Source organism: Engystomops pustulosus, chromosome 10, assembly GCF_040894005.1.
Source record: "Engystomops pustulosus chromosome 10, aEngPut4.maternal, whole genome shotgun sequence".
Lineage (NCBI taxonomy): Eukaryota > Metazoa > Chordata > Amphibia > Anura > Leptodactylidae > Engystomops > Engystomops pustulosus.
Window position 1 is genome coordinate 67,541,297 of NC_092420.1, and position 27,277 is coordinate 67,568,573.

A 27,277-nucleotide genomic window follows, 5' to 3' on the forward strand; every position below is an offset into this window, starting at 1 on the left:
TGATTTCGACTTACTTCTACTTGGCTCAAAATAACTGATGCAAAACAGAGACATCTGAATAAGGTCAAAATGATCTGAAACTACTGTATTACTGATCTGTCTGCTGTAGCACAAAAACTTTTCTTACAACTCTGCTTTTGCTATTCCTCTTTGCCATTCCTCAGAACTTTACTAGTGCCACCAATATATAGTACTTACCTTGGTAACGTTTCTGTAAAGCCGCCAAGAAAAGTGGGTCATGTGACCAGCCAGGAGCAGGACTTGGGACTTCCTGTGGTGTCCCGTGTCTTGTTGGCTCCTGGTGGATAGAGAGGGTAGTGCAGTCATTTCTGAATGCACACCCCCTCCATGATGACCACTCCTCTAGAATGGGTTGGAACACAGATATGGAAATAGTTAGTAATCAGTAATGAGTAATGAGGGAAAAGCCCCCTCAAACTGACGAGAGGTAGCAGGAAATGCAACTGCACTGGAAGTCCTGTATATCTGTGATGTTTATATGCTGTATGTGTATATGGTGTGTATATATGCTGTACATTTGTATATGCCACTGAATGATTGTATATGTGGCGTGTATATGTTCTATATGTGTGCACATGTGTATAAAGGTGGGTAAGATTGAATAAATGTGTGTATATATACAGTATATGGGGGAGATTTATCAAACGCTTGCGCCCCTACGCTAGCATATGAAAGCGGCTACATCCCGCCTCGTCACGCCGGATACAGCAAGAGGCTTAGGCAAGCTGGCGTAGTCTTGCGTAAAAAAGGGCGAACAAAAGTTTGCTGGTTTTGCAAAAGAACGCAGGCACGGGGCGGGAACGGATGCTAGTGCAGGTTTTAATAAAGACAAAAAAGTAGAGGCTGCTGAAACGTTGCGGTTTGGTAGGAATAAATCCACTTAATTTTTCACTTTGAGCTTGGAGTGCTGCCTTTCTTTTGGAACTATATATATTACAGAGTATACAGGATATACTGGTTTGCACTTGTAGATGTATTTTATATGGCACCATCTTACTGTGATTTACTAGAGGTATTAGTGTGTGTATACAAGCGCTTCTCCCCGCTGTTGACACATATCTCACATATCTGCAGACATGTATGTGGCTTGACCTGCGCTGCAATGATGAGTGAAAATGTATCTACAAGCTTTACATTTTCTAAGAATTTCAGTGTGGGGAATGATGCTCTTTACATTCCAGCACACATACCCTGATCCACTTCCAATTACCCTTCTCCCTTGTCAGATCGGACAGGGCTGATAAAGCACGTAAAGAATGTAAAGCGCAGGTAGCCGACCCGTGCAAACCAGTGATAATCCCAAATAACTACAGCCAATTACAACAGAAGTCATTTCCTTCTGAAAGCTTCTAATCCAAACATACACATAGCTGCAGGTGTCCTACTAAGGGTCCTGTATACCAAATACATGAATGACCCTTTCCGTCATACACTGCTGTATACCAGGCAGCTAATGGGAGAACTTTGACCTAGGCCAGTGGTGGCGAACCTATGGCACGGGTGCCAGAGGTGGCACTCGGAGCCCTCTCTGTGGGCACCCAGGCCATTAACCAGCACAAAGGTCACCATTCAGGACTCCTCCTCCTGCAGTCACAGGCAGCCCAGAACGTGCCATGTTCAGCACTATTTTAAAGTGACTTGAAGAGTAAGGGAGGAGCAAGGAGGTTTGGGTAGAGCTGGATTATCATTGAAGCCCCTTCTCAGGGCCTGCGATTCATCCTGTTAAGGGGACCTTACAGGGAAGCTACAATAATAATCCGAATTTCTCCATCATACTGTATTGGTGTAATCAGGGCTCCAATACGTTCGAATCTGTGACACAGCAGGGAGCAATAAGTTACTTTAAATTGGCATTTGGCACTTTGTGAAAAATATGTGGCTTTAGGTTGTAGTTTGGGCACTCGGTCTCTAAAAGGTTCGCCATCACTGACCTAGGCTAATAATACTACTCTGTGTACACTGCTTATTGAGATGTCCCAAATTTATTTAATGGTCCCTTTATTTAGAAGGAGTCTATCAGAAGTTGTGACCACACAAAGCTTCAGTGTTATGTATTGGCCTTGGAGATCTATGTAATAGTACCTTTGTGTGTGTTCTTAGTAGCAGCAGGACTGACATAAATGCATGTATATTCCACGATTGTAGCTGGACTTTGTGCAATAGGGTGTGAGAAATCTTCAATGCACTGCTGCATAATGCCACCAATCTGCTCTGAGTAAGAGAAGTGGCGGTTTTCTGGTTAATATATAGTGGAGCCAAGGGGATTGGGATCAAAGTAATGTAGAGATTAATGAGCAGTGTGTGAGGACACTCCCCAAGTCCAGCTACAATCATGGAATATCAATGCATTTTTCACAGTCCTACTCACAACACATACACATAGCACAGATTACACAGATCTACAGTCCTTATACCTAACACTGTCTGCAGCTTTATATGGTCAAAACACTAGCCTTTCAAAGGAAATCTGCCACTTGGCCGAAATGACCTGAGCACACCACCCTCCAGGCTTTGTACTACTCATCCCAGCACATATTTTGGTTAGGGACAAAAACCGATAAGTCACAAAACAGATTTTATATTATAATATATTGAAAAAAGGCTCTGATAATCCACTTTCGTCACCAGGCCAATTCCGCGCACCTCCGATATATAATTATACACGCCTCCATGTTTCTTCTGGTCCTCCTCCAGTGTGGCTAGATTATCAGGGTACAGATTTATATATACTTTCACTTACCTTCTGAACATTGTATTAGTATCTGACACATAGAAAGAGAGATGAGATGATGAGATCCATGAGATGCATATTACACACAATGACAGTCAGCTCTCCTACATCTCTGCTCTATCACACAGATCTGATGTGCCTCCCTCCCACCCAGATAAAGGATGCGTTGTGTTGTTTGTCATCAGGAAGTCAGTTTGTATCAGTGTGAGCTCTTCCTGTAATGCAGGGGGGAGAGAAAAGTTCAGCTACACAGCATCAGACAAGATGGCAGCTGACCCTAAAGTCAAAAGATCCATGGTCGAAAACCAGGGGCAAATGAAATTATAGAGACAGGTTGGAATTACCATATATACTTGAGCATAAGCCTAGTTTTTCAGCACAAAAAAATGTGCTGAATACCCAAACTCGGGTTATACTCGAGTAAAAAAAATATATCAAAACTCACTTTCCAGCTTCCCCCTCTGCTGGCTATATACTGGGGCAGGGGCTGGCTATATACTGGGGAAGGGGGCTGGCTATATACTGGGGGATATGGGCTGGCAGGCTATATACTATGGGGCAGGTGCTGGCTATATACTATGGGGCAGGGTCCGGCAGGCTATATAATGGGGAGGCTGTGACCAATGCATTTCCCACCCTCGGCTTATACTCGAGTCAATAGGTTTTCCCATGTTTTTGTGGTAAAATAAGGGGCCTCGGCTTATACTTGGGTTGGCTTATACTCAAGTATACACGGTATATCTGTGAAATGCTGTATTTTTGCTAATAATAGTGAATTAGAGAATGTGTTATTTTGTTATGCTGAGTATATTGTCTTCTCGGAAACAACCCTTTAAATGAAAGACCGAGAGTGCCGAGAGACGTCACTGGGTCTTGCCGCCAGGAGGAGGAATAGAACAAACATGGAGGAGTGCATAATTAATTATCAGAGGGGCGCAGAATCGGCCTGTCCACGTAAGTGGAGCACCAGAGCCTTGGTTGAATAAGTTATAAAAATCGGTTTTGTGACTTAACTATCGGTTTTTATCCCTAACCAAATTATGTGCTGGGATCAGTAGCACAGAGCCCGGAGGTTGGTGTCGATTTCCTTTAAGTTGACTGAGTTGTCAGATTATATTGCAGTAGTATGATGAGGGTAGGTAAAGAATGACAGTCACAGTATCTAGGGCTGGTACAGCTCACAAAATATCACATTTAGAAATGGAAGATTACAAGAAGTCATATAATGGCCGCAAATCACTTTAGTCCTAGTGTACAAATACTAAATATTGGTTTATGCCATATATACAATACATTTACTTACCCGGTCCTGTCGCAATCCCCGCTGTGCGTTGTCCGGCGATAATGCCACGATTCACTAAGATCATGATAATGCCACGATTCACTAAGATCATGCGTCCAATTTCCTGCATGTGTCGCTTCCCCGCTCAAGTCTGCCGGAGTTCACCTTCTTCTTCCTGGTGCATGTAAGTGCTTGTCATGCGACACAATTTTAAAGTTAAATCCCGCTCTTAGTCCGAATCCTTCGGCCCGCCCCCCCCCATTTCTGTCCCATGAAACTTGGCGCGATCGCCGCCAAAATCCGATCGCATGCGACCCAATCCCCTGCTAAATACCTGTCCCAGTGGCGGAAATCCCGAAAATTTCTAAAAGCCGACGAAAGTGCGATTCGCGGCCCCTTAGTAAATAAGCCCCATTGTGTTCCCCATGGGGACAGGGACTGATTTGGTAAGCTTTGAGCAGTGCTGCATAATCTGTGTACGCTTTATAAATAAAGAATTATTATTATTATATGCTAAAAGGTTAGATACACTTTAGGAGACTTGTCTGAGATGCCTGTACGCCCAAAACTGATATTTTTCTAAATTCTCAAATACCTGATTTGCTGGGGCATACTTATTCTTTCTTGACTTATTACATTCCTCCAAGGTCTGTGTGAATTTTATTTTGCAGTTTGAGTTCATTGTAAGTTATACACAGCTCCATTATACACATATGTGCAATAAGAACAACACTGTCCATCACTTCTCCAGTAGGTGGCACTGCAACAATAACATGTGGCACCTGCCAATAGCGAAGGACATCACTGGCACCAATACAAGAACGTTACATTGCTAAGGACTTACCACAATCACAATGGTCAGAAGAAGGGTGCTGAGGGTCATGACACTAAAACTGTCTATGAACCATGTGAACCAAATGACTTCATTAGTGACCCCCAGGTTCTTCATGGTCTCTTTCAGGCGCAGTTCTTTATCTAGAACAATATCCTTTACCAGCATGGAAATTGAATAGATCCAAGACAGCACCATGAAAATTGGAAAACATCGATTCAATGTGATCATGAATCTGCAGGGGGAAGTTGAAAAAGGTGTAAATAAAGCTCATAATATTACAAATTGTTACAGGTGAGAAAGTTACCAATCCAGCTTTCAACTTCAATTGGGTCGGGGGCGGACTGAGCGCTGTATGCACCCCCCTCTGTGAACACCATCCCTATGTCATTGGTTGGAAAAGCAAACTAAGGATATCGGAATACCCCTTCAACCATGGGCATAGGAGTGGTGTTCACAGAGGGGCAATGAGCATATGACCTCCTGTCCTGCTGACACAGGAGGCCACAGAGAGTCCCTTAAGCAGCTACTGGCAGGCCAAGTTTACCTTGATAAGTACAATATGAATGACCTTATTAGGGGATTGTACTTACCTTGGCAAACTTTCTTAATTATGGCCAACCCCATTGGGTTGGAGGAAATTAACCCACTTGTTAAATTGAGTTTCCAATCAGTATTCTTGTGGGAAAAAAACTTCAACTATCCTTAAATTTCCCATTCCCAAAGAACAGGTCGGTGTCAGGATTCGGGATCAGTGGATCCTCTGGACCACCGTGGGAGATGGTACTAGCTGACACCTGGTACCGGAATCTAAGTGGCACCTGGTCTTCACCAGAGCCCGCCACAAAGCAGAATGGTCTTGCTGCGGCCGAGTACGACCAGGTTGTTCCACAGGCGCAACTAGCCCGTGGTGACAGCCAAGGTCAGGGTACCTTAGCAGGAGACAGTCTCGTGGTCAGGTTCAGGCACTGGGTCAGGGCAGGTGGCAGAGATGCAAAGTCAAGTCCACTCCAGGGTCAGCAACGGGAGGTTCAGGCAGATGGGAACGCAGGAACATCGCAGGGAAGCTTTCTCAATGGCATAGACTTAAAGATCCGGCAAGGTGGGCAGGAAGAGACAGGCTTACATATTTTCAGAAAATGACCAGAGCCAATTAACGGCACGCTCGCCCTATGGGTCGGGAATGTGTGCACACAAGGGAGGAGGACGGAACAGGAGCCGGGACAGGTGGGATGCTCGGGCAATATGGGTCGCGGGCCCACCCGTGACAGCCGGCCAGTGACAGACACTATAAATATGTCATCACATCATTAGGGTCTAATAACAATAATATAATAATAATAATAACTGATTTTATCAGGGGGTTGACTTATGAAATGAAGTCCCCTCATTGAAATATCACTACCTCTCTACATTGTTAGAGATCCCAGTGGCTGACCCCCCCTGATGTGACCCTATATGACCCTTCTTAGCTGACAAGCCTATAAAATTTATCATTTGTAGTTGTTTCCATTAAATATAGGCATATACAAGAGTTTTTAATAAGGAAGTTATTTCTTCTGGTTTGATAAGGTCAAGTAACAAACACCCTCCATTTGTTATTGCCTTCCTCTGCATCAACAAAGAAATTAACAGGTTGAACTTGAAGTTATTTTTTTCTACTTACGGTGTTAGAGGTCAGATACAGATTGTTTGCAAGCGTGGGTTATATTTGTTGCACAACCAACAAATATGCAGTGCACATGAGGATATGAATGATAACTTTTTGTGTGTTTGACTTAGGTCATATTCTCTACTGCAGCTACACGAAGATTGGAAATTACTAGACAAACATCACCGGGGTGTACTGTCAGGCTCCTGGCCAAGTGTTGACAAGATATTTTTAGTTCAGCTTGAGTAGAATTTCTCAAATATAGCATTTCTAAATCACGTGTTGTACATAATAGCCCAGATTTATTAAACTGGCTGTGCCAGTCTTTGGACTAACATTGCATTATAAAGAACGTCTTTGGGGCTTGCACATATGTTTATAAAGTGTCTGCGCCAGTTTTGTTAAACACCTTAGAAAAATGGCATTGTAGCACTTTTGCAACACATTTATTATTGGGATTTGACACAATTGTATTGCACTCTGTATATTGAATCAAAGTGCAACTGTGTCCACACTTCCCGAGCAGTGCAGATTACGCCAGATAATTGTACACCATGCGCCAGTATTGAATTATTTGGCGCACCCTGCATATTAGTGAGGTAGCTATGCTAAGGCAGTTTGCACCACTTTTTATAAATCTGGGCCTCAATGTTCTCAATTCAATAAAATTTTGTCAAAATGATTTGTTTATACCTTATGTTGATGTTACTTATTGTTTCATGTTAACAGGGACAAACATTGTCACGTGCAAGCGGAATAACATCTGCAGACCATCTAAGAGGAAACTATCTCAGATAGGTTCCTCTTCCATCTAATCCTATGACAAGAGTCAATTGGTGCTAACAAAGGGTGGAAACCAGCCCAATTGGCTCAAACTACTTTGTAATTTAAGGAATTGGTAGACAAGATACATAAAGAATAGGGCTTCCTACGCTGCAATTGATTTATAGGGTTGTTGTTATGAAGGAGCCCAATAAGACCCTTTAGCTTTTAGCCCAATTGTAATCAGATGGGGAAAAAATATGGTTCAGTAAATGGTTGGTTGTGTACAGTGGAATCATTTTCGAGAGCAGCCTCAAATTCAGATTCATGCACAAAAGAATCTATTGTGATTACATAAAAGAAATCTCTATAAAGCCAAAAATGAAGTGATCCATCATGTACAGGAAGCGGGCCAAATTTGATTGCCAGATGGGCAATGACTTCTTCATTTGTAGAGTTACAATTTAATATCCGAAATAATCACTCTACTCATTCTGTATTGTATGATCTTTTTATGTAGAGAGATTAAAACATTTTTTTTTGGAGAATTTTCTCCAGTGTAACACGATACATATTATGATTGGTGATCGCTCCTGGTAAAGACAATCTGTCATTCATTTTTTCTAACCAGCTGCTTGTAAATTACTCCACTCCACAAAGTACAATTCCTCTCCTTCTCCTTTATCTCCATGCTCCTTCCCTGTGGCCCCACTTATAATGCCCCTTTCATGCAGCCCCTCTTGTAATTCCCCCTTTCACGCAGCCTTTTTTTAATGCCCCCTTTCTCCCAGCTCAATGTGTAGTTCTCACTTTCCTGCAACCCTATGTGTAATGCCCCTTTTCCCCCAGCCCTATGTGTAATGCCCCTTTTCCCCCAGCCCTATGTGTAATGCCCCCTTTCCCGCAACCCTATGTGTAATGCCGCCTTTCCCCCAGCCCTATGTGTAATGCCCCCTTTCCCCCAGCCCTATGTGTAATGCCCCCTTTCCCACAGCCCTATGTGTAATGCCGCCTTTCCCCCAGCCCTATGTGTAATGCCCCCTTTCCCCCAGCCCTATGTGTAATGCCCCCTTTCCCACAGCCCTATGTGTAGTGCCCACTTTCCTGCAACCCTATTTGTAACGTCCCCTTTCCCACAACCCTATGTGTAATGCCCCATTTCCCCCAGCCCTATGTGTAATGCCCCCTTTCCCCCAGCCCTATGTGTAATGCCCCTTTTCCCCAGCCCTATGTGTAATGCCCCCTTTCCCCCAGCCCTATGTGTAATGCCCCCTTTCCCCCAGCCCTGTGTAATGCCCCCTTTCCCGCAGCCCTATGTGTAGTGCCCACTTTCCCCCAGCCCTGTGTAATGCCCCCTTTCCCGCAGCCCTATGTGTAGTGCCCACTTTCCTGCAACCCTATTTGTCATGTCCCCTTTCCCGCAACCCTATGTGTAAAGCCCCCCTAAAATACCCCTTTTCCTGCAGCAACCACCTTTAATGCCCCCTTTCCTGCATCAGCCCCTATAATACCCCTTCAGCTGCAACAACACCCTATAATGCCCCCTTTATAGTGCTCCCTTTCCTGCAGGGCTGAGCATACAAATGGGACCAGATTGTGGCAATGAGAAGTTGTGTGTTCTGGCTGCTGAGAAAGGCAATTAGGCCGTGTATCAATGTGTTCATTATTGGATAATCTAGGCCAGTCTTATCTAGGCACTATATGGTGCTATTATTAGGCTGATCTTTCATGTAGAAGGCTGGGAACCCAACAAATATTTCATCTAGGGACTTCACAGACCAATGACAAGATATGCAGATAATACTCTACTGTAAAACATGAAATGCTATGATATCCACTTCTAAGGTTTGAAAAAAAGTATCTTGATGTAACAGGAAACCCAAACTTTAGGCATGCTTTGTAGTACTCAGCTGGCAACATGTCAAATTATCGAAACGACAAGGTCAAAGTGCAAACATCTAGACTTGTACGTGACATGTACAATCACTCCAGTGATCACTGTTCTGTCTACAATTGTTCTCACTCACACGTCATCAACGAAGCAGGGGTACGGCATCTGCTGCACATATAACCCGGTAGGCAAGTCATTGTTGGTCTGAGTCCTGATAATGCCATGGTCAATAATGTCCTGAAGGTATGCAAAGCCTCCCCAGATGTAGCGGAGGTCTTCCACAGGGTCAGCCCTTGGTCCGGGGTCCCAATATCTGCAGAAAAAATACAAAACCTCCAGAATTTATATCATAGGTTAATGAACATTTGAGTTCGGGAAGGAATGTTTCCGTACAATGAGCCAATTGGCATCTGCCTTCCGCTGGATCCCCACCATTGGATCAGAAGGTGGACTTACATCTTTTTTCAACCTTATCTACTATGACACTAATTTTAGATAACATAATAATAAAAATATAGGTGCAATAATAGTTTGTTGAGCATTTTTAAGGAATTTTTTGTGATTCTTTAATGTTTCCTATATATTACAAACAGCTGACAGGTATTGCACTGGCCAGGTAAACAATAACTCTTTGTCTTAGAACATTTTGAGCAATGAGGGTAATTTATCTACCTTGAGTTTTGACATTTTTCTTGAAGACATATACTACATTCCCTACATGTCAAAATAAGACACTAACAAATAGCCTGCACCTGTCTCCTTGTGTAAGAACTTAAATTTGTTAAATTTGGAGGTGCAACAATGGCAGAAAATAAAATAGGAAAAGTATAAAATGCACCTGGATACCTAAGTTACATCTACCTAAAACAGATGACATTCAGACAAATCATACACCATAATATTAATGACAAATTCATAACACATGTTTGGGCAAAAACCTTTAGAAACATCTGAATGGTGTTATTCAAAGAGCAAATATTGGAGACACAAGTAACGACATATGAAAGGGAATTTTGCCGAAATTGGTGATGTTGGCAGAGGCTACCAACTGCAGGCGGTCCCCTACTTAAGAACACCCGACTTACAGACGACCCCTAGTTACAAACGGACCTCTGGATAGTGTTAATTTACTGTACTTTATCCTTAGGCTTCAATGATTAGCTATAACAGTTATCAAAGGTGTCTGCAATTAAGATTTATTGTTAATCCTGGTTCATATGACAGCCCAAGATTTTTAAAATCCAATTGTCACAGAGACCAAAATAATTTTGGCTGAGGTTACAATTATAAAATATACAGTTCCGACTTACATACAAATTCAACTTAAGAACAAACCTACAGAACCTATCTTGTATGTAACCTGGGGACTGCCTGTATATGTACTTGTAAGGAGGTTGTCCCAATACTTCCCAAAACACAAAATAAAAGTGAAAGAGGGATTGGGCTTGTTGAATTCTAACATGTCTGATCCTTTGTTCACATGGAAGACAGATCACTCCCTAAGGTAGCATATCCCCCTATCCACACTGCAGCCACATTATTCTTGACTGAGAGTGCATTTATAATAGAAGGTAATAAGTGAAATTGTGAATTGGCAACTTAAAGTCTAAAAAACAATAACTGGAAAACGCTAGTTTTGTTAAATTTTCCAATTTATATTTAAATTATGTTCTATTTTAATATTAACTATGGAAAAATAGTGTATTTTTGGTGTAAGAGGTAGAATATGCTAGTTACTACATTTCTGTATCTACATTTCAACTACTTTAGCCCTGTCTGTTATTTTAGAAGTTTTTGCGTTGATCCTTGAAATGATTATTTACCCTGTGTTTTTGCCTTGTTTCTTATATTTCAAAACACTAACATTGTGCTTGGAACCATAAGACATCGCCATAAGGGTGATTGTATTTACCGAAAGCTGGAGAACCTGCAGAAGTCAATAGTGTTCAAGGTCAGAGGGTCAGATAAGAGGATTTCAATTCTGTTTGTCTTTGATCTCATTAACCTACATACTTGAACCTGAGACCACCCAACTAAATGTTCGAGGGCTGTAATCCTGTTACTTAGGAACCATGCATCCCAAAGAGGTCTTAATCTACCTCCAGAATGCAGCTTCTGGCACTGGTGGGGGAGAAAATTATGGTTTCATGGGTGTCCAGAGAAATCCGTCAAAAGAACAAAGTAAAGCTGCTAAATTACTTAAGTTATATTGTTCTTAAGAAAGGTGTTACTTGTTTACACTGCCATGAAAATGAATAGTAAAATTATTTAAAGTAGATGCCAATATAATGATTTGTATAGATGTAAACTGAGCAACAATGCAAAATCCATCTATACAGAAAGAATGAGTTTAAGATTAAGAGGTCAATAAAAAAAATGACATATTACTGTGAACTTTCCATAACTTACAGATGACCAAATGGTGCTAAATTTGGTCCCTTTAAAATTTTAACCTACCAATGCTTGGATTAAAAGTGATGAAAACTGTTGTAAAAGTGTGGAGAGTTAGTAGTCATTGTATATGCCATCTGTTCATGGCAAATTGAACATAAAGGGGGTCATTAACTAAGGGCCCAAATTTTTTTTTCGGCGGGTTACCCGAATGTTTCCGTTTTGCGCCGATTTTCCCTGAATTGCCCCGGGATTTTGGCGCACGCAATCGGATTGTGCAGCATCGGCGGCGGCGTGCTCGCGACGGAAATCGGTGGGCGTGGCTGAACTAAAACCCGACGGATTCGGAGAAACCACCGCATTAAAAAAAAAAAAGTGTCGCTGGACATGCGCTTACCTGCACCCGGCTTGGTGAACTTCAGTGCATTCCGTTGAACTTCAGCGCAGCAGCAACACCTGGTGGACGTCGGAGGAACTGCCTTAGTGAATCGCCGGAAGACCCGAATCCTCCACACATAACGCGCCGCTGGATTGCGAATGGACCGGGTAAGTAAACCTGCCCCAATGTGGCACATTTACTTAGGGCTGTGTGCCTGTTATCTGGAGGACTTTACACGTTCTTTTAGGTGAAAACTGCTTGCACAGGTATTTGAGAAGTGTCTGCATCACAATTGTGTCACATGCAACCATTTTGTGGTGCAGCTGCACTAGGCATCATGCGTTGCAAAATTCGGGGGTGTTCTGATGCTCAGATGGACCGTGTGCCAGATTTATCATGCAAAGTCCACCAGAATTTTGTCACACGTCCTATATTAAAGGTGCACCAAAAAAAAGTTGGAGCACTCTGACAGGGCAGTGCAGGGGGCACCAGATACATGAAGATCGGGCGCCACAAATCAAGAATATGGCGCCCCATGCACACTACACATGCAGACTGCATTTAGTGCAATTTGTCCTGTCCTTAGTAAATGTGCCCCAAGGTGTACAGTATAAGCCTAGGTACACTTATAGATGTCAGCCAATAGGTGAGAATAGTCGGATCAGAATTTCATTGCAAGGTATAAATACTACTTTTTCAAGATGTAGAGACTTCTAATTATCCAAGTGCCAGACCTGAAGCTTAGAAAAACACACAAAGACCAAGGTGTCAGCGACATGCGAGCTGATGTAAGAGAAGGAAAATAAATATTTTACCAATTCCTTGAAAAAGTGGGTATTTATTGACTTGATTCATTGATGTTTTGAGACAACTATTCCCAATTACCAAATAAAGTGATCCTGACATCTATGTGTAAGTGGACCCAAATTTAAGGTTCTGGTTTATGTACTGGATATCAGAACCAATTGCACCATTCCACAGTGTTATGTCTGTCTTTACCATCATTTTTTAGCAAGACTACAATCTAACTAACAACACAATCTAATTGAAACTGTTTTACCCTATGACTCCTGTTCTGTCTGCTTTTTAGCCATTTGCTTATTGCAACTGGGGTCAAGACTGACATTAGCACCAGTGAAAATACTAGATAGGGGACCAGTGTCTCTTACTTAGAATAAAAAAAAAAAATCATTGACCCTATTAATAGAAAGAATGGGGTGCCTTCAGTTGAGGATCCTTATCATTAAATTAGGGTAGAAAACAGTAAAAAAAGAACATATAAAAAACATTGATATAAATGGGCATTGTGTAATACCTACTTTCTCCTGCTGGAAACGAAACGCTTACTTCCAATTACTTTACATCCGATCTCTATTAGTCGCAGCAAGCAGACCCATTTTTAACATCACATTTTTAAGGAAGCCCTTTAATAATTAAGGATTACCCCAAACAATTTTAAGTAATACCTCCTACCCATCAAGCCTAGGATAATATTTTCAGAAATACTTATTTGGACCAAAAAAAAATGCTCCAGATTTACAAAAAAAATGGGAAGTTCAACTTACATCACAAATATTCAAAAATACTAACCTATCTTTAATCTTGTTAGTTTTCTCCACTACATCAATATCCATCCGGATTTTGTATTTCACATGAGGTGGAATGTCATTGGTCCAGGGAAACATGTCCATAAACACAAGACCAGCCCAGAATTTATTTTCTTCGAGCAGGTAAAGAGCGTGATGTGTCATATGGGATTCATCATCGTGACCTTCAAATTTATCCAAGGTTAAGCACTGTAAAAAAGCAAGTGTATTTAAACATCTAGTGAAACATCTTCAAAAGACAAACTCGTAGGAGAAAATCACCCACTAATAGATTATGTGCAATTGCTGTCTTCTTTGAGGAGACCATCATCCTGTTGGTACAGTATGCAATTTTGGGTGGTGATCTCAAAGGGGTTTCCCAGTGGGAGGGAACACATATACACAGGTTTTGGTGCTCAGAGAATACCATCCCATCATCCAGATCAGATTTCTGTGGCAGATTTTTAGTGGCACTATATATTATACATATTTGGGGACATATATCTTAGTTTTTTTCCTTCGGTGTATAAATTAGACATTTGGAACGTCTTTTTTGTGTCTTATGTATGATCATGTCTTTATTCTTGTGATACATGTTTAGTTTTTCCTGATCTGGCAGGTGCAACGTTTGGCTTTTCTTTTAGATTTTTTGTTGCAAATGTCTAAAATCCACATGGACACAAACCACGTGAGAGGAGGAGTTATCTATAGCAGCGGACACTACTGTAAATTTTGGATTTGAGGCCAGCATTTATAAGCTCTAGTCACCCCCCAGGAAGATGACGACATATGAGACTGCGGTGACACTTTGCCTTAGAAGTAACCAATACATTTCAATAAAATGTGAATGCAAATATGTATGAATTAAAAAAAAAATTGCATGTTAAAACAGGGTGCATGAAAAAAAATCCTTCCTCTGCACCTGGTCAAGGGCCAAAAGTCTAAAAAGTCAAATAAATAAGCAAAAAAAAAGTGCTTCATAAGTGAAAAGTCGCATAGTAAAATATGGAAAATAAAGATACGTAAGGCACTGCGCAAGTTGCAGACGAAGGCGTACTTGGAAGACGACAGTAAAGGTCGCAGTGAAAAGTCGCAAAAATGACAAAAGTTGCAAAAATGTGATAAACTAGCAGAAATAAAGATACTTGTCCCCCATTGACTGTCTTTGAGGAGAACAACTTCAAGTTTCTATATAATTTTGGGTAAATCTCAAAAAGCTTTCTTAATATGAAAGCAAAGACATTATCAGGTTGTCTCGTTATTGGGTTTATCTGGGTTCTTGTCACTTCTCAACTTTCAGTCCTATCATAGTCACGTTGTAACAAGTGGTGACGTTTAATGTACAGCACTAGGGTATATGTAAGTGCTATATAAATGAGCCCACCCTATAAGTAAAATTGTAGGGTCTAGTTGCTCAGACCTCTGAGCTTTATTATGTTGTACACCTACAGAGTTGAGAAACCTCACGATGAGGACAAAAACAACTGGTTTCAAATTATAGAGAGTAGGACTGCTTGACCTACAAAATCAATGGGAAGCAATTTGGCCTGGTAGCACACTTCATATACCAGTAATTCCAATACCTTGTTTGATCCTCTCTCTTGAAACACATCGATGGTAAAAGCGAGCAATTACCTGACATCAAAGTTGATGTGCTCAGGTTCTTACTTTTTTGGCAGACAAGTCTCATAAGTAAAGACTGCATTGTTTACCCATCCAATTTGCTAAATTGAGCCTTACAGGTTTATACATTTTGGATGATCTAAAAGCCAATTTTCTAGGTTAGATGAAACTGAGTATATTAGGTTGGATTTTATTATTTGCTGCAATGTTTTCCTGTTGACTTAAAACATACTTAAAGTCGACATAAAATACAATGCTAATTTAATATAATAAAGAAAATCCACCACCAGGATTAAGGATTGTAAACTAAGTACACTTACATGCAGGTGTGTGTCCCCCTCTGGGAGCATCAGCTCTTCTTTTAGCTTCTAATGTCCTGTTTTTATATTAATAAAAGGCTTAAAATTATGCAAATGACCCTGAGGAGATCTGGTCTCAATTAACAGCTTTGGAGCATGGAGCCCCTCAGACTCATTTGCATAATGTTCTAAGCCTGTTTTTGTAAAAACAAGAAGCTAAAAGGCATAAGAAGCTAAAGAAAGAGTGGGTCCTGCAGCAGCCACCAGTATGATAGGATACTTGGTTTACAATCCTTGATCCTGGTGGTAGATTTCCTTCAAAGGCAATCTACCACAGGGGTAGAAAGGTTTTCAACCAAATACAGCTACTTACATGCTTGCTGTGCCAGACCCCAGGACATATCTTAAATAGTCCTGCAAAGGTTTTAATCCTGAGAAAATTGGTAAAATATGCTGATTAGCGCTGGGTGCCCCTGTATACATTGCACACATGGCCGGCAGGAAGTCATGTGACTGTGAGTGCTCATCCCTGCTCGCAGACGAGCGCTCCCTTTACAGACGAACTCTCACACTCACAAGACTTCCGGAGAGCCAGGTGATGTCACCGGCTCTCAGACAAGGGGGTAGAAATTGTCTGGCAATGTTGGGTGTGCATAATTAGTAGCTAAAAGAGCACCAGGCTGTGTGTGTGATGTACACAGGAGTGCCTCACACTAATTAGCATATTTAAAAACTCTTCTCTGGAATAAAACCTTTGCAGGACTTCTCAAGATATGTCCCGGGGTCCTGCACACCAGGCCTGTAAGTAGGTGTATTTGGTTGAAAACTTGTCTACGGGTAGTAGATTTCCTTTAATCTAATGTCTCTGACACCCCCTCTTGCCAAATAAGGGGTCGGATCCCCGTTTCCTGTTCCCCGGCAGTCGGCCGTATTCATGAGGGAGTTGGCCGACACACCCCCTCCACGCCCCTGTCAGCGGGGACCTGTAAGAATAGCCGGCCGACTGCCAGGGGACAGGATACGAGGATCCGATCTCTTATTTGGCAAGAGGTCGGATCTATTAAAACTAACTTGCCAACCTAAATTTTAATAAAAAATGTCATTGCTAGAATAGGGCTAGGGGAGGATTATCGGGGACATATTTGGTAGGGGTCTTTTGGGGGGGGGGGGAACAGGTCCTCTTTAAATCAGCAGAGAAAATTTGTGTTGTGGGAAATATAAAAGTCATTTGCTCATGTAGCAAAGATCAATGATTTGTGGTGAAAAGAAAAATGATAAACTTTTGTACACAATTTTAAAATTTAGTTTTTTCAGGACTTAGCTGCGTTAAGTTGGTCTATTGGCTAATTCTAGGTAGAATTAGCAATTGACTGGTTAAATGAAGGCATTCTGGGTCACTTCTTAGTTTAATAACTGTCAAAATAAGTTACATCATTTATTAGACCTCATTGGAAGAGTTAAAAGACATCTCATGATCAACAATCCCCTCACCGCCCTGATTATAGTGCTCCTGCCCGTGTCTTATTAGGCAGGGCCATGGACAGGGTGCTGGCAGCCTTCCCTCATTATGTGAACCGGGCAGGGATACATTGTAACGTGTCGTTTGTTTACATACAGAGCTCATTTCCGTATACATCCAATTATTTGTCTCCTTCTAATGAATGGAGAAACTGCAACAATGAATCAATGCAAGATGCCAACCTACAGGAGACAGTCTGCAACAGAAAAATACAAAAAGAACACATAGAACACATAGAAGAGTAATTTTGAATGAATATCCGTTCTTCTATTTTGTTTGCATGGAAGGGTGAAAATAATGTACAGCAATATAATGAAGGAAAATTTAGTTCAGTGGACCATGTAATTCCAACAAGGAATATTCTAGGAGACCAACATTGTTGGAATGCATTTAGCGGTTGCGGCTAAGTACTTGTTGGGTGAGAATTCTTCATCCTTACAGACAGTATCTGTAATATTTGCCCGTAAAGCATGGCTGAAGATGCACTGATTGTGTTTCACTCTTATATTGCTAGCGTGAACATTGCTTTATACTTGCTACCTTGATTGTTTTTGCACCACCTCCACTTGTCTCCTGCTCTGGTTCTCATTGAGTTAACCCACTATGATTGACCAAATTCTTCTCCAATCCCCTTCAGAACTGGGACTATGGATTCTCATATAAGTTCATCCTTATCTGTATTTATACCTGTTATAGAGTAAGACTGATTTGACATTGACAAACTCTGTGCAGCGGTGCGCTATATAAATAAAGGAATTATTATTATCATTATTAGCTCCTAGCAAGCTCCTGTTTATCTTGGTTTTCCGCTTCTGGTATTTTGACCATTTTTCTCATATTCAGACTATCCTTTTGCCTTGCAATTTTGTACTGCTTTTGTCCTTTTGGTTTTGACCCAGATCTGGTGACTTTACTGTGCTTATACTGTCTGGGTTTTGCACTTTGGTGCAAGAAGGGAATGTCGACTAGTTGTCCCATACTGCTTAGGGTAAAGAAAGGCAATCAGGCAGGAACAGGTGTAAAGGGGATTTATTCTCATAGCCCACTGTCTCTGTTTGTGTCATCTGTCCAATTTCAGTAACTACCTTACAGTATCACATATGGAGTAACTTACCTCCATGTAATTATTAAAGAGACGCACAAGATTATCAGTGAAGTTAAACACATTCCTCCAGTCATAGTTTGCTTGTCCTTCAGGCCGTGCATCTGGATGACCGTTATACAAAAAGTTAATTACATCATCAGCGGTTAGCCCATTGTCACCAAGTTGTCGATTCAGAAAATCCCTCACTGTTGGGTTTTTGATTGTATCCTTAGAACAACAAAATAAAGTACAGCATGTCAGAAATTTTGCAACATGAAGTAAAGCAAAAGCCAAGCTGCTAGTGTTAATATTGTTATCATACCAAGCTAAGCATGGTGGCATCAAGGGGTGCTGGGATTCAATTACTGAACCTGGAAACTTTCATTTGATAATATACAAAGTTTATTGTAAAATATTGTACAGTAGATCTATGCAAAGTTTGATCAAAAATGTGTGACCATTTAAGTTTAGTAAATCTGAATTGTACTAAAAATGTATATTAATCCATCATTATCCATACCCGGATGACGCTCATCTGAACACTGTTTTGCAGGAAGTGCCACAACTGAGGTCCAACTTCTTCCCAGGATTTGCCAATTTGCCTAAGGCGCTCAAGCTGTTGAAATGTTGTATTAGCCTGAGAGACAAAATACCTAGCTCAGTGCATATTATTATTCCAATGAAATATAAGGAACACAGAAATCGGATGGCAGAAAACATTGCATTCAATATGTAAAAGCATAGAACAGGTTTAATGCAGGTATAATATACTTACTATGAATTTGTCATGATTTAGCTTGTAGTGATTTCTAATATTATACGTTTTATAGCTTGCAGAAGTGAGGGAAGGCATGTAAAATAAAAATTCACTCATTCTCGTCTACTTCTACCTCTCTGTTTCCCAAGGGACAAGAAATGGTGCAGCTCAGTGGTCACACGTCTGAGATTGGTGACATATCAGCACATTTTTTGAGACTAGGGAGGATTAAAAAGCAGGGATGGCGCTAGATCAAATATTTAACACTTGCTCTGGCCATTAAGAGGTTTTGCCTTTAGCCTGGAAACCCTCTAAAAGAGGCGCCAATGGGCAACGCAATTAGCACAAAGTAAACTAAGTATTAGGAAAAACTAGACAGTCACAGATGGATAAGGTCTATCATGCAGCATCAGCCAATGTGATAGACCTGAAGCCTTTTAAAGGGAACCTGTTACAAGGAGGACCTTTTCCTGACTCCCAAATGTCCCCATAAAATAGCGTGCACATTGCCAAAGTGTTTTCATAATAAAACTGACTTTTTCCAATAAAAAGAAAAGTTAGATGAAAGTTTACCTTTCTCTCTGCAGAGCAGTGTCCTGTGTCCCATCATAGTGGCCAGTGATAATAATAATAATAATTCTTTATTTATATAGCACACACAGATTACGGAGAACCCAGAGGAAACCCACGCAAACACGAAGAGAACATACAAACTTTTCCTACACACCCTTAGGAAAATTTTAAATGGATGCATGACAGAGCGCTTTCCCGAGGGTGGGGGGGGGGTGTGGGGGTTACCAGTACTCATTGCCCACCCCCATGGGTCACTGCTCTGCAGAGAGAAAGGTAAACTTTCATCTAAATTTTCTTTTTATTGGAAAAAGTAACTTTTATTATAAAACCACAATGTGCACACTATTCTTTATGGGGACGTGGCAGAGCCAGAAAAATGGCTCCTGATGACAGGTTCCCTTTAAGACTGTCTAATCTTAGTCTACTTTTACCTAAATTTCTTGTCCTATCAATCCCAGCAATATAAATCCCAATGATGGTGGGTTATCCAACAATTTTAGGACAATTCCTTTAAGCTTTGCTAAAATTCTGTGACATAAAAGGGACTGACTATGGACATTTAGACATTTGAGTTTGAAGCTGATAAGCAGTGATTGAGGCTACATTGTAACATAAAGACAACTTACGTTCTTCAGTATTTCTCGGACTGCTGGGGAGTCGGGAGAATAAAGAATTTTGCCCATGAGCAAAGGTTTCATTGCACTCCACGCTATTTTGGTTGCAGGATTGGACTCCATACTTTGCATCAAGGCATTACAAAACGGAGCTGTTGACACAGACAATGTAGGTTACATTTATATATCCTTCAGTTATATTATACATCTAGTATATTAAACTAAATACAGGGCTTTAAACCAAATACATTATTGCCTATTACAGCTCCTGTGGCTATTTATTTTTATTTTATATTTATGGTGATTTTACCCTAATTGAACAGCAATTGTGTCAGAGGGAAATCATGTCTATCAATTCATATGACTGGGTTCTTCATTAGTACCGTAAGGTGCACCGGATTATAAGGCAATAAATGCCTGCTAAAACATCTAGGTTCATAGAAAAGGCACACTGGATTATAAGGATGAATGACCAGCAGGTGGCAGACCTGTGCACAGTTCAAGGCAGCTGTTGTCTGTAAGTACGGTTCACATGTAAGGCGCACTGGACTATAAGGCGCACCTTTGATTTCTGAGAAAATCAAAGGATTTTTTTGTGTGCCTTATTGTCCGAAAAATACGGTAGTATCCATGTTGCACTAATTCCATATAAACAGGTTCTATATTCCAAATACACTTTTGAAAATTTTTTGGGGATTTTGAATTAAATTTATGGAAAAAGTAAAAAGTGATATTATATCATGAAGAAAGAGAATTTAAGTGGAACAATTCAATGGTGATATCATCATCTCAACAACATTGATGGGTAAACTGCCCTGTTGAAATCTGGTCTGGTCTAGGGGTGATTTCAGTAATAACCTGCATCACTATCACTGTGATCAGCCTACAGATCAAAACAAAAAGCAAACCAGTATGGGGCCACTCAGTGGCTCAGCGGCACATGGAGACCATTGAAAATATACCCATATATGCTATAGGACCTATGTATGTGTGTTAGAGGATACATACTATAGTAACCCAAACTTTGGAAATGAAGTAGCTACTGTTAAGTTACAGTATAAATCCATGTGAGCACCTACTGGTTGTCTTGTCGTATAAATAATAGGATTCCTTCTTGGTTGAATTCACTCCGAGGAAAGCCTTATAGTTATTATCTTCATACCAGTTGAAGGAGAACACTCTAGCCCCACCGCCCTCTGGATAACCACAAAACAAGTCTGATAGAGAACTTATGAGTTGTGTAAAGGTGGATGGTCCTCCTTCCTGCACAATAGGCTGTAGAACCCATAGAAGGTCCTGGATACTTTGTCTGTGAGACAACTGTGGTAAGAAAAACATTAGAAACATCTTGTGAGGAGAGTCTTGGTAGAGTCTTAGCAACCATATTTTAAAGGTGTCTGCATTTAAAGCCGAGCTACCTCTTCTACCTTTATATGGCAGAAGAGTTAAACGGGATGAGCCACTACTCATCAGCCAGTCCTATGTCCTCTACCATAGGCTAGAATTGGCATGTCATCTTCTGTGCAGTACACATATATCATATAAAAGAGTATAAATCTATATATAAGAATATAAAAATAATAAACATAATTCCGGCAAATCATTATTTCCAAGTAACAATTCTGCTCAGCCGAAGACTAAAAAAATAGTAACAGACAAATTTGTTTTACAAAGTATAAAAAAAGATCATTAAATAGTCCAAAAAATAGACAAAATAGTCATCTACATACCTCTCTCAATGAGTCCGACATATTGGAGATAACTCTTCCCCAGAATCTGAGATCGATCCCACGGGAACTGCTGTCTAGAATAGTTGGAAGCTGCAGAGACATGAAAATAAATAAAACATAATGTAGGAATATAAATCCAAAGCAAAAATCCTCACCACAATAACAAATCAGGAGAATAAGAAACACTTGTAGACATGGGGAACAATTCCTCAGCGCCAATGATTCCCATATGTGATTTTGTTTTATACAATAAGTACAACACGGCTCCAAAAGACCACTTCTTTGAGAAGACTTCCATTCCCTTATCATGACCAGATTTCCTGTGAAAGTGTTGCAAGCAGTGGGTTGTTGACCCACTTTGTCATCTAACCACTTCTAAGGGTGTTGTCTAAAATTTCACCCTTTACCCTCTGCATAGTCCCTGGACTGCAGGGAAATGACCAGTGGTCTTAGTGTAGGAGAAAGCCAGCCAAGGGCTGTGAGACACAAGTGCAAACCAGCTAGGGTCAGATGACAAAAAGGTTACGGTATAAGATCAGTGGGTCCAAGACAATTAACAATATAAAATCAAAATTAAATCTATATTCAGGAACAAGGATAGATTACGAACACCCTGTGCAAAAAAAAAATAAAATAAAATGCAGAAGCAGTGTGTACAACCTTACTGCTTCTATCGAAATGAAGAGGTTAGGTGCTTTCTTTGTAAATACTATTGATTAAAAGATTATCAGTAAGTGTGACCACCTGTATAAAAGCAGATGTTTGGGCAGTTTTGCTGGTTAAGAGAATTCATGCATGTGTATGCACAATACCAAGGAGGGAAGATAACAGCAATGATCTCAGAGAAGCAATTAATGATGATGCCCATCAAACTTGGAAGGCTCACAAGGTTACTTTCAAACATTTGGAAGTCCATCATTCCAAAGTGAAAAACATGAGATTGTATTTACCAAATGTTAAGATCTTCTAAGGACCAAATTTAGTTTAGTATGTTCAGGTATGTCAAATCAAACAGGATGAACTTTCTTTTTCTATTAACTATATCTATAACCAAATGTATTGAAATACATAGATAATACACGAGTAATATATGTGCTGTACTAATACAAGTACTTTATAGGATGTTACTAAAATATTGAAAATTAGATTTGAGATCCTCACTGGAGGACCGTTTTAAGAAATGGAGAAATGGAGACAAGGAAATTAGCCTTGCAGCTATAACTGCCTTATGTCACGTGTCTACAGAAGAACATGATTATATGCAGGAGTACGTTCAGTGCCAGCATCACAAGACTCCAGCAACTTCTTGTTCCTTCATTCATATTCATAGTGTCATTCACATCTGTAAAGCCAGAAATAGCCTCAGGACTTGTTGAGACTAAACATTACACAGGAATAAGATATATCCTGCTCTCCTTGCCATTCACATTACTGCCTGCTGTTCCCCCATAGTTTGTACATTCCACACGTGAGGTGCCCGGGATCTGTAATCTGATGGGAGGTATATGCCTCTGAGCTGTCTGTGAGCCTCAGCAAAACATAATCAGTCTCTTTATACCCGGAAACAATGCAGCCTCTTTTACTTAGTTGGCACTTTGCAAATAGTTTGCCGATATTGAGCAATGCTTAAAGCAAACAGATGAAACTTTCCTCCAATATTTTATTAATTATCCTTCAGAAAGAGAGAACTATTTGGAAAGTTTGCACAGAATGGAGGTGGAATACGTCCTCTAGGACAGGGCTTCTCAAACTTTGGACTGACACGGCTGCACTAGTGAATAAATATCTCTACATCAAGTGTCACCATTGGGGGGGGACCTCCTTTGTTATGGGGCAGAACCATTAAAAAATAAAAACTCCAGTTGTATCCCACAGTGGACACTACCTATGTCCAAAGAGACCCAAGGACTACAGGGCTTTCCATTGGGTCTTGGTTCTTTCATCGGATAATAAGGTTCTGTTGCAGGATTCGTCCTCTGTGAATGTCAATAGAATGTAAAATAAAAAGAGGATGTGTGGACATTAAGTGAATTCTAGAGTACCACCCCATGGGGATCCAGGACGATCAGTTGAGTAATCTGGTATCATATTAGTGTGGCAATCTCTGCATGGTCACAGGCCATTGCTCAGAATTGATGCCTCTATCACATCTTATGATCGAGGTCCCACTATAGGCAGCAATGTCACATGATCTATGGCAGCTTATAAAGGCAAGCGATTAGAGCATATGTGCTAAATGTGATAACTAAGTCTTGATAACACCATCAAGAGGGATATTATATTTAACACAGTGCTCTATATAATGAAGGAACTGCCCATGTAATACCTGAACATGCTGAGGCTATCAATAGGCAAGACCTGTATGAATGAAGTGAATGACCGGACAAGAGATATACTATGGATGGAGCAATGTTCTTGCAGATCCACCCATAGTATGTATAGACAGTTGATGAGTAATAGATGGGATGGATAATCTCTGGGACAATTGACCTTTTTAAAATGTAACTAAATTCTCTGCAAAATGTTATATATGAATAGTGCAGATGATAATAGTAAACTTACTCCCCTACTTTATTGAAGACATATATTCCTGGGCCCTTCTATTTCCCCTGCCTTTATTACTTCTTTAAGCAGTTTGTGTAAATCAGCTTTCGGTTCTGTATCCACTAACAGCAGAACCGATAAGAACCTGAACATGACTTAAAGGGGTATTCTAATTTGGGCATTCAAGTTTAATTGAATTAATCTACCATATACATACATTTCTCTGATTGGATGTTATTTAACACCTGTGTGAAGATGATTTTTCATAAAATTATTAAAACATCCCTTAGAAACAAGGTTGTTGTCCTTGGATCCGACCACCTCTGCTGGACAGATAATATAGTGTCATTACCTCGTATGGCTGGGTATCCAACTAGCTGTTAGTAATGAGGTACATATTTAATATTTCTGTCCCAGGGACAATTGTCTGTCCTGAGCACCAGTTTCTATTCTGCTAGACCATTTTTCTTTTGGGCTACTCTATGCCACTTTATAGCACCCAAAAAATTTAAATGACAAATGCAAATTTTAGGAATGGAGTCTAAGGATGAGAAAAATCCCCTTTTTTTCTGGCGCCGACCACTAATAAATGGGTCGGAAAGGAGGAAAGGCGGTGGGAGTGCCACAAAAAAGACGTAAATCCCATAGTAAATGTCCCCCATGATTTTTGCATATAAAATTGCTGGAGTTTACTCCATTTCCCACAGCCGTTTTCCAATTCCCAGGCTGAATCCAGGTGGTGAGGCAGGGATAAAAAGAGCATGTCTGACTGCTACTACAAAGGTGCAGACATGGTCGTATACAAGGACAGCTATCATGTTTCTAACGGACAACATTTATGGGAAAGGGTAATCTTTTTAATAACGTGCAAAAACGTATACTGTATATATACTCGAGTATAAGCCGTGTATTTCAGCACAAAAAATGTTGCTGTTGCTGACGTCAGAGCTGTGTGCGCCGCACGGACCCGTCGCTGACTGACGGATCGCATAGAAGACATGCGGGGTGAGTTTTTTTTTTTATCAACTGTCTGTATAACGGGGAGGGAGAGGGTGAGGGAGGGGGAGGCTGAATAACGTGGCGGGGGGAGCGGCTGTATAACGGGACGGGGGGCCTGCTGCATAATGGGATGGGGGCGGCTATATACTGGGGCACAGGGGCTGGCAGGCTATATACTGGGGTAGGGGATGGCAGACTATATATTGGGGGATATGTGCTGGATGGCTATATACTGGGGCACAGAGGCTGGCAGGCTATATACTGGGGGATATGTGCTGGATGGCTATATACTGGGGCAGGGTCTGGCAGGCTATGTTACTGGGGCAGGGGCTGACAGGCTATATAACTGGGGCAGAGGCTGGCAGGCTATATACTACAGGGGGCTGGCTGTGTACTACATGGGGCTGGCTGTATACTACAGGGGACTGACAGGCTATTTACTTCAGGAGGGCTGCTGGCTATATACAGGGGAAGGGGGCTGTGACCAATGCTTTTCCCACCCTCGGCTTATATTCGAGTCAATAGGTTTTCTCAGTTTTTTGTGGTAAAATTAGGGGCCTTGGCTTATACTTGGGTCGGCTTATACTCGAGTATATACAGTATTTATAAATGAAAAATTTAAATAAATGTGAATGCCCAGATGAGAATATCCCTTTAACCAGAGAGGCACAGAAGGCACAGAGAATCTGCTCTACTTAAAGAACATCTACCACAAGGATGAAGGACTGTATGCAAATGAGACCTGAGGGGCTCCATAGGTGTTAATAAAGCCTGGAGCTCATGAGGCTCATTTGCATAAGTCCTTCATCCTGATTGTAGATGTTCTTTAATGAATTATATTACAAAGTTTACTATTATTTCTAGCACTATTGATTTCTGAAATTGAAAAAATCCCAATGGTTTAGTTGTGCTTTATGTTGGGTCTTTGGATAGTGTGAGAAGTTATAAATTCCTGTTCATTGCCCATTACTTCCATGTTTGCCCGGGAAAACACAATTAAATGGCATAGCATAACATTGTCTTTGGCACACTCCTCCTAATAACTAGTTGGGAACACTTCCTTCAAATACCATGTTTATGAGTAAGTTTACTCTCCAGAAGTGAAACTATTTCAAGTGACTTATAGAACAATGTGTTATCCCCAAAGGATCTTAGTGTTACTCTCGAATATCCCCTCCCATGACATTGTACAATGCTGAGAGCGGGATCTACAATCCCTGGGTTATAATAGTTACATAATCATTTTATGATGACCTCATCCCACATCTATTCTACATACACATTGTATGGGCAGCCAGGAGTAATGTCATAAAAAGTCCTGGAAATAGAAACTTGTTGTGAACTCAAAATCCTGTGAATAAAGTGACATGGAAGACAACTGCCCGGGCCACAAAACTCATGTCCAGTGGCGTAACTAGGAGAGACGGGGCCCCCTAGCAGGCTACTGCATGGGGCCCCCCTTCCCACTTAAAAAAATATACATATTGGTATACTCACACATGCAAGTTACAATCACATATAAATACACTCATGTGCATATACACATATACTGTGCCATATGCAACATACTCACATACAATGGGGCAGATTTCCTTCCCGGTCCATCCGCGATCCAGCAGCGCGTTCTCTGCGGTGGATTCGGGTCCGGCCGGGATTCACTAAGGTAGTTCCTCCGACGTCCACCAGGTGGCGCTGCTGCGCTGAAGTTCCCCGGAATGTACGGATCTTCACCAAGCCGGACCGAGTGAAGGTAAGCGCGAGTCCTGCAACACTTTTTTTTTTAGATGCAGCGGTTTTTCCGAATCCGTCGGGTTTTTGTTCGGCCAAGCCCCCTGATTTTCGTTGCGTGCATGCCAGCGCCGATGCGCCACAATCCAATCGTGTGCACCAAACTCCTGGGGCAATTCAGAGGAAATCGGTGCAAAACGGAAATATTTGGGTAAAACGTCGGGAAAATGCAAATCGGGCCCTTAGTAAATGACCCCCAATGTATACAGACACCATATACA

General features: G+C 41.0%; 1 protein-coding gene across 3 annotated transcripts in view; it reads right to left on the minus strand.

The window, feature by feature from the left end:
* ABCA4 (ATP binding cassette subfamily A member 4) overlaps positions 1-27,277 on the minus strand; it is a 151,379-nt gene that overhangs the window by 71,378 nt on the left and 52,724 nt on the right. For all 3 annotated transcript variants that reach the window (XM_072127297.1, XM_072127295.1, XM_072127296.1), the window contains exons 8-15: positions 21,726-21,815; positions 21,075-21,315; positions 20,008-20,147; positions 18,572-18,688; positions 18,082-18,279; positions 13,531-13,736; positions 9,307-9,483; positions 4,879-5,101 (exon numbers count right to left, since the gene is read on the minus strand). In XM_072127297.1, coding sequence (XP_071983398.1) covers positions 4,879-5,101; positions 9,307-9,483; positions 13,531-13,736; positions 18,082-18,279; positions 18,572-18,688; positions 20,008-20,147; positions 21,075-21,315; positions 21,726-21,815 — 1,392 coding nt within the window. The remainder of the gene's footprint in view (positions 1-4,878; positions 5,102-9,306; positions 9,484-13,530; positions 13,737-18,081; positions 18,280-18,571; positions 18,689-20,007; positions 20,148-21,074; positions 21,316-21,725; positions 21,816-27,277) is intronic.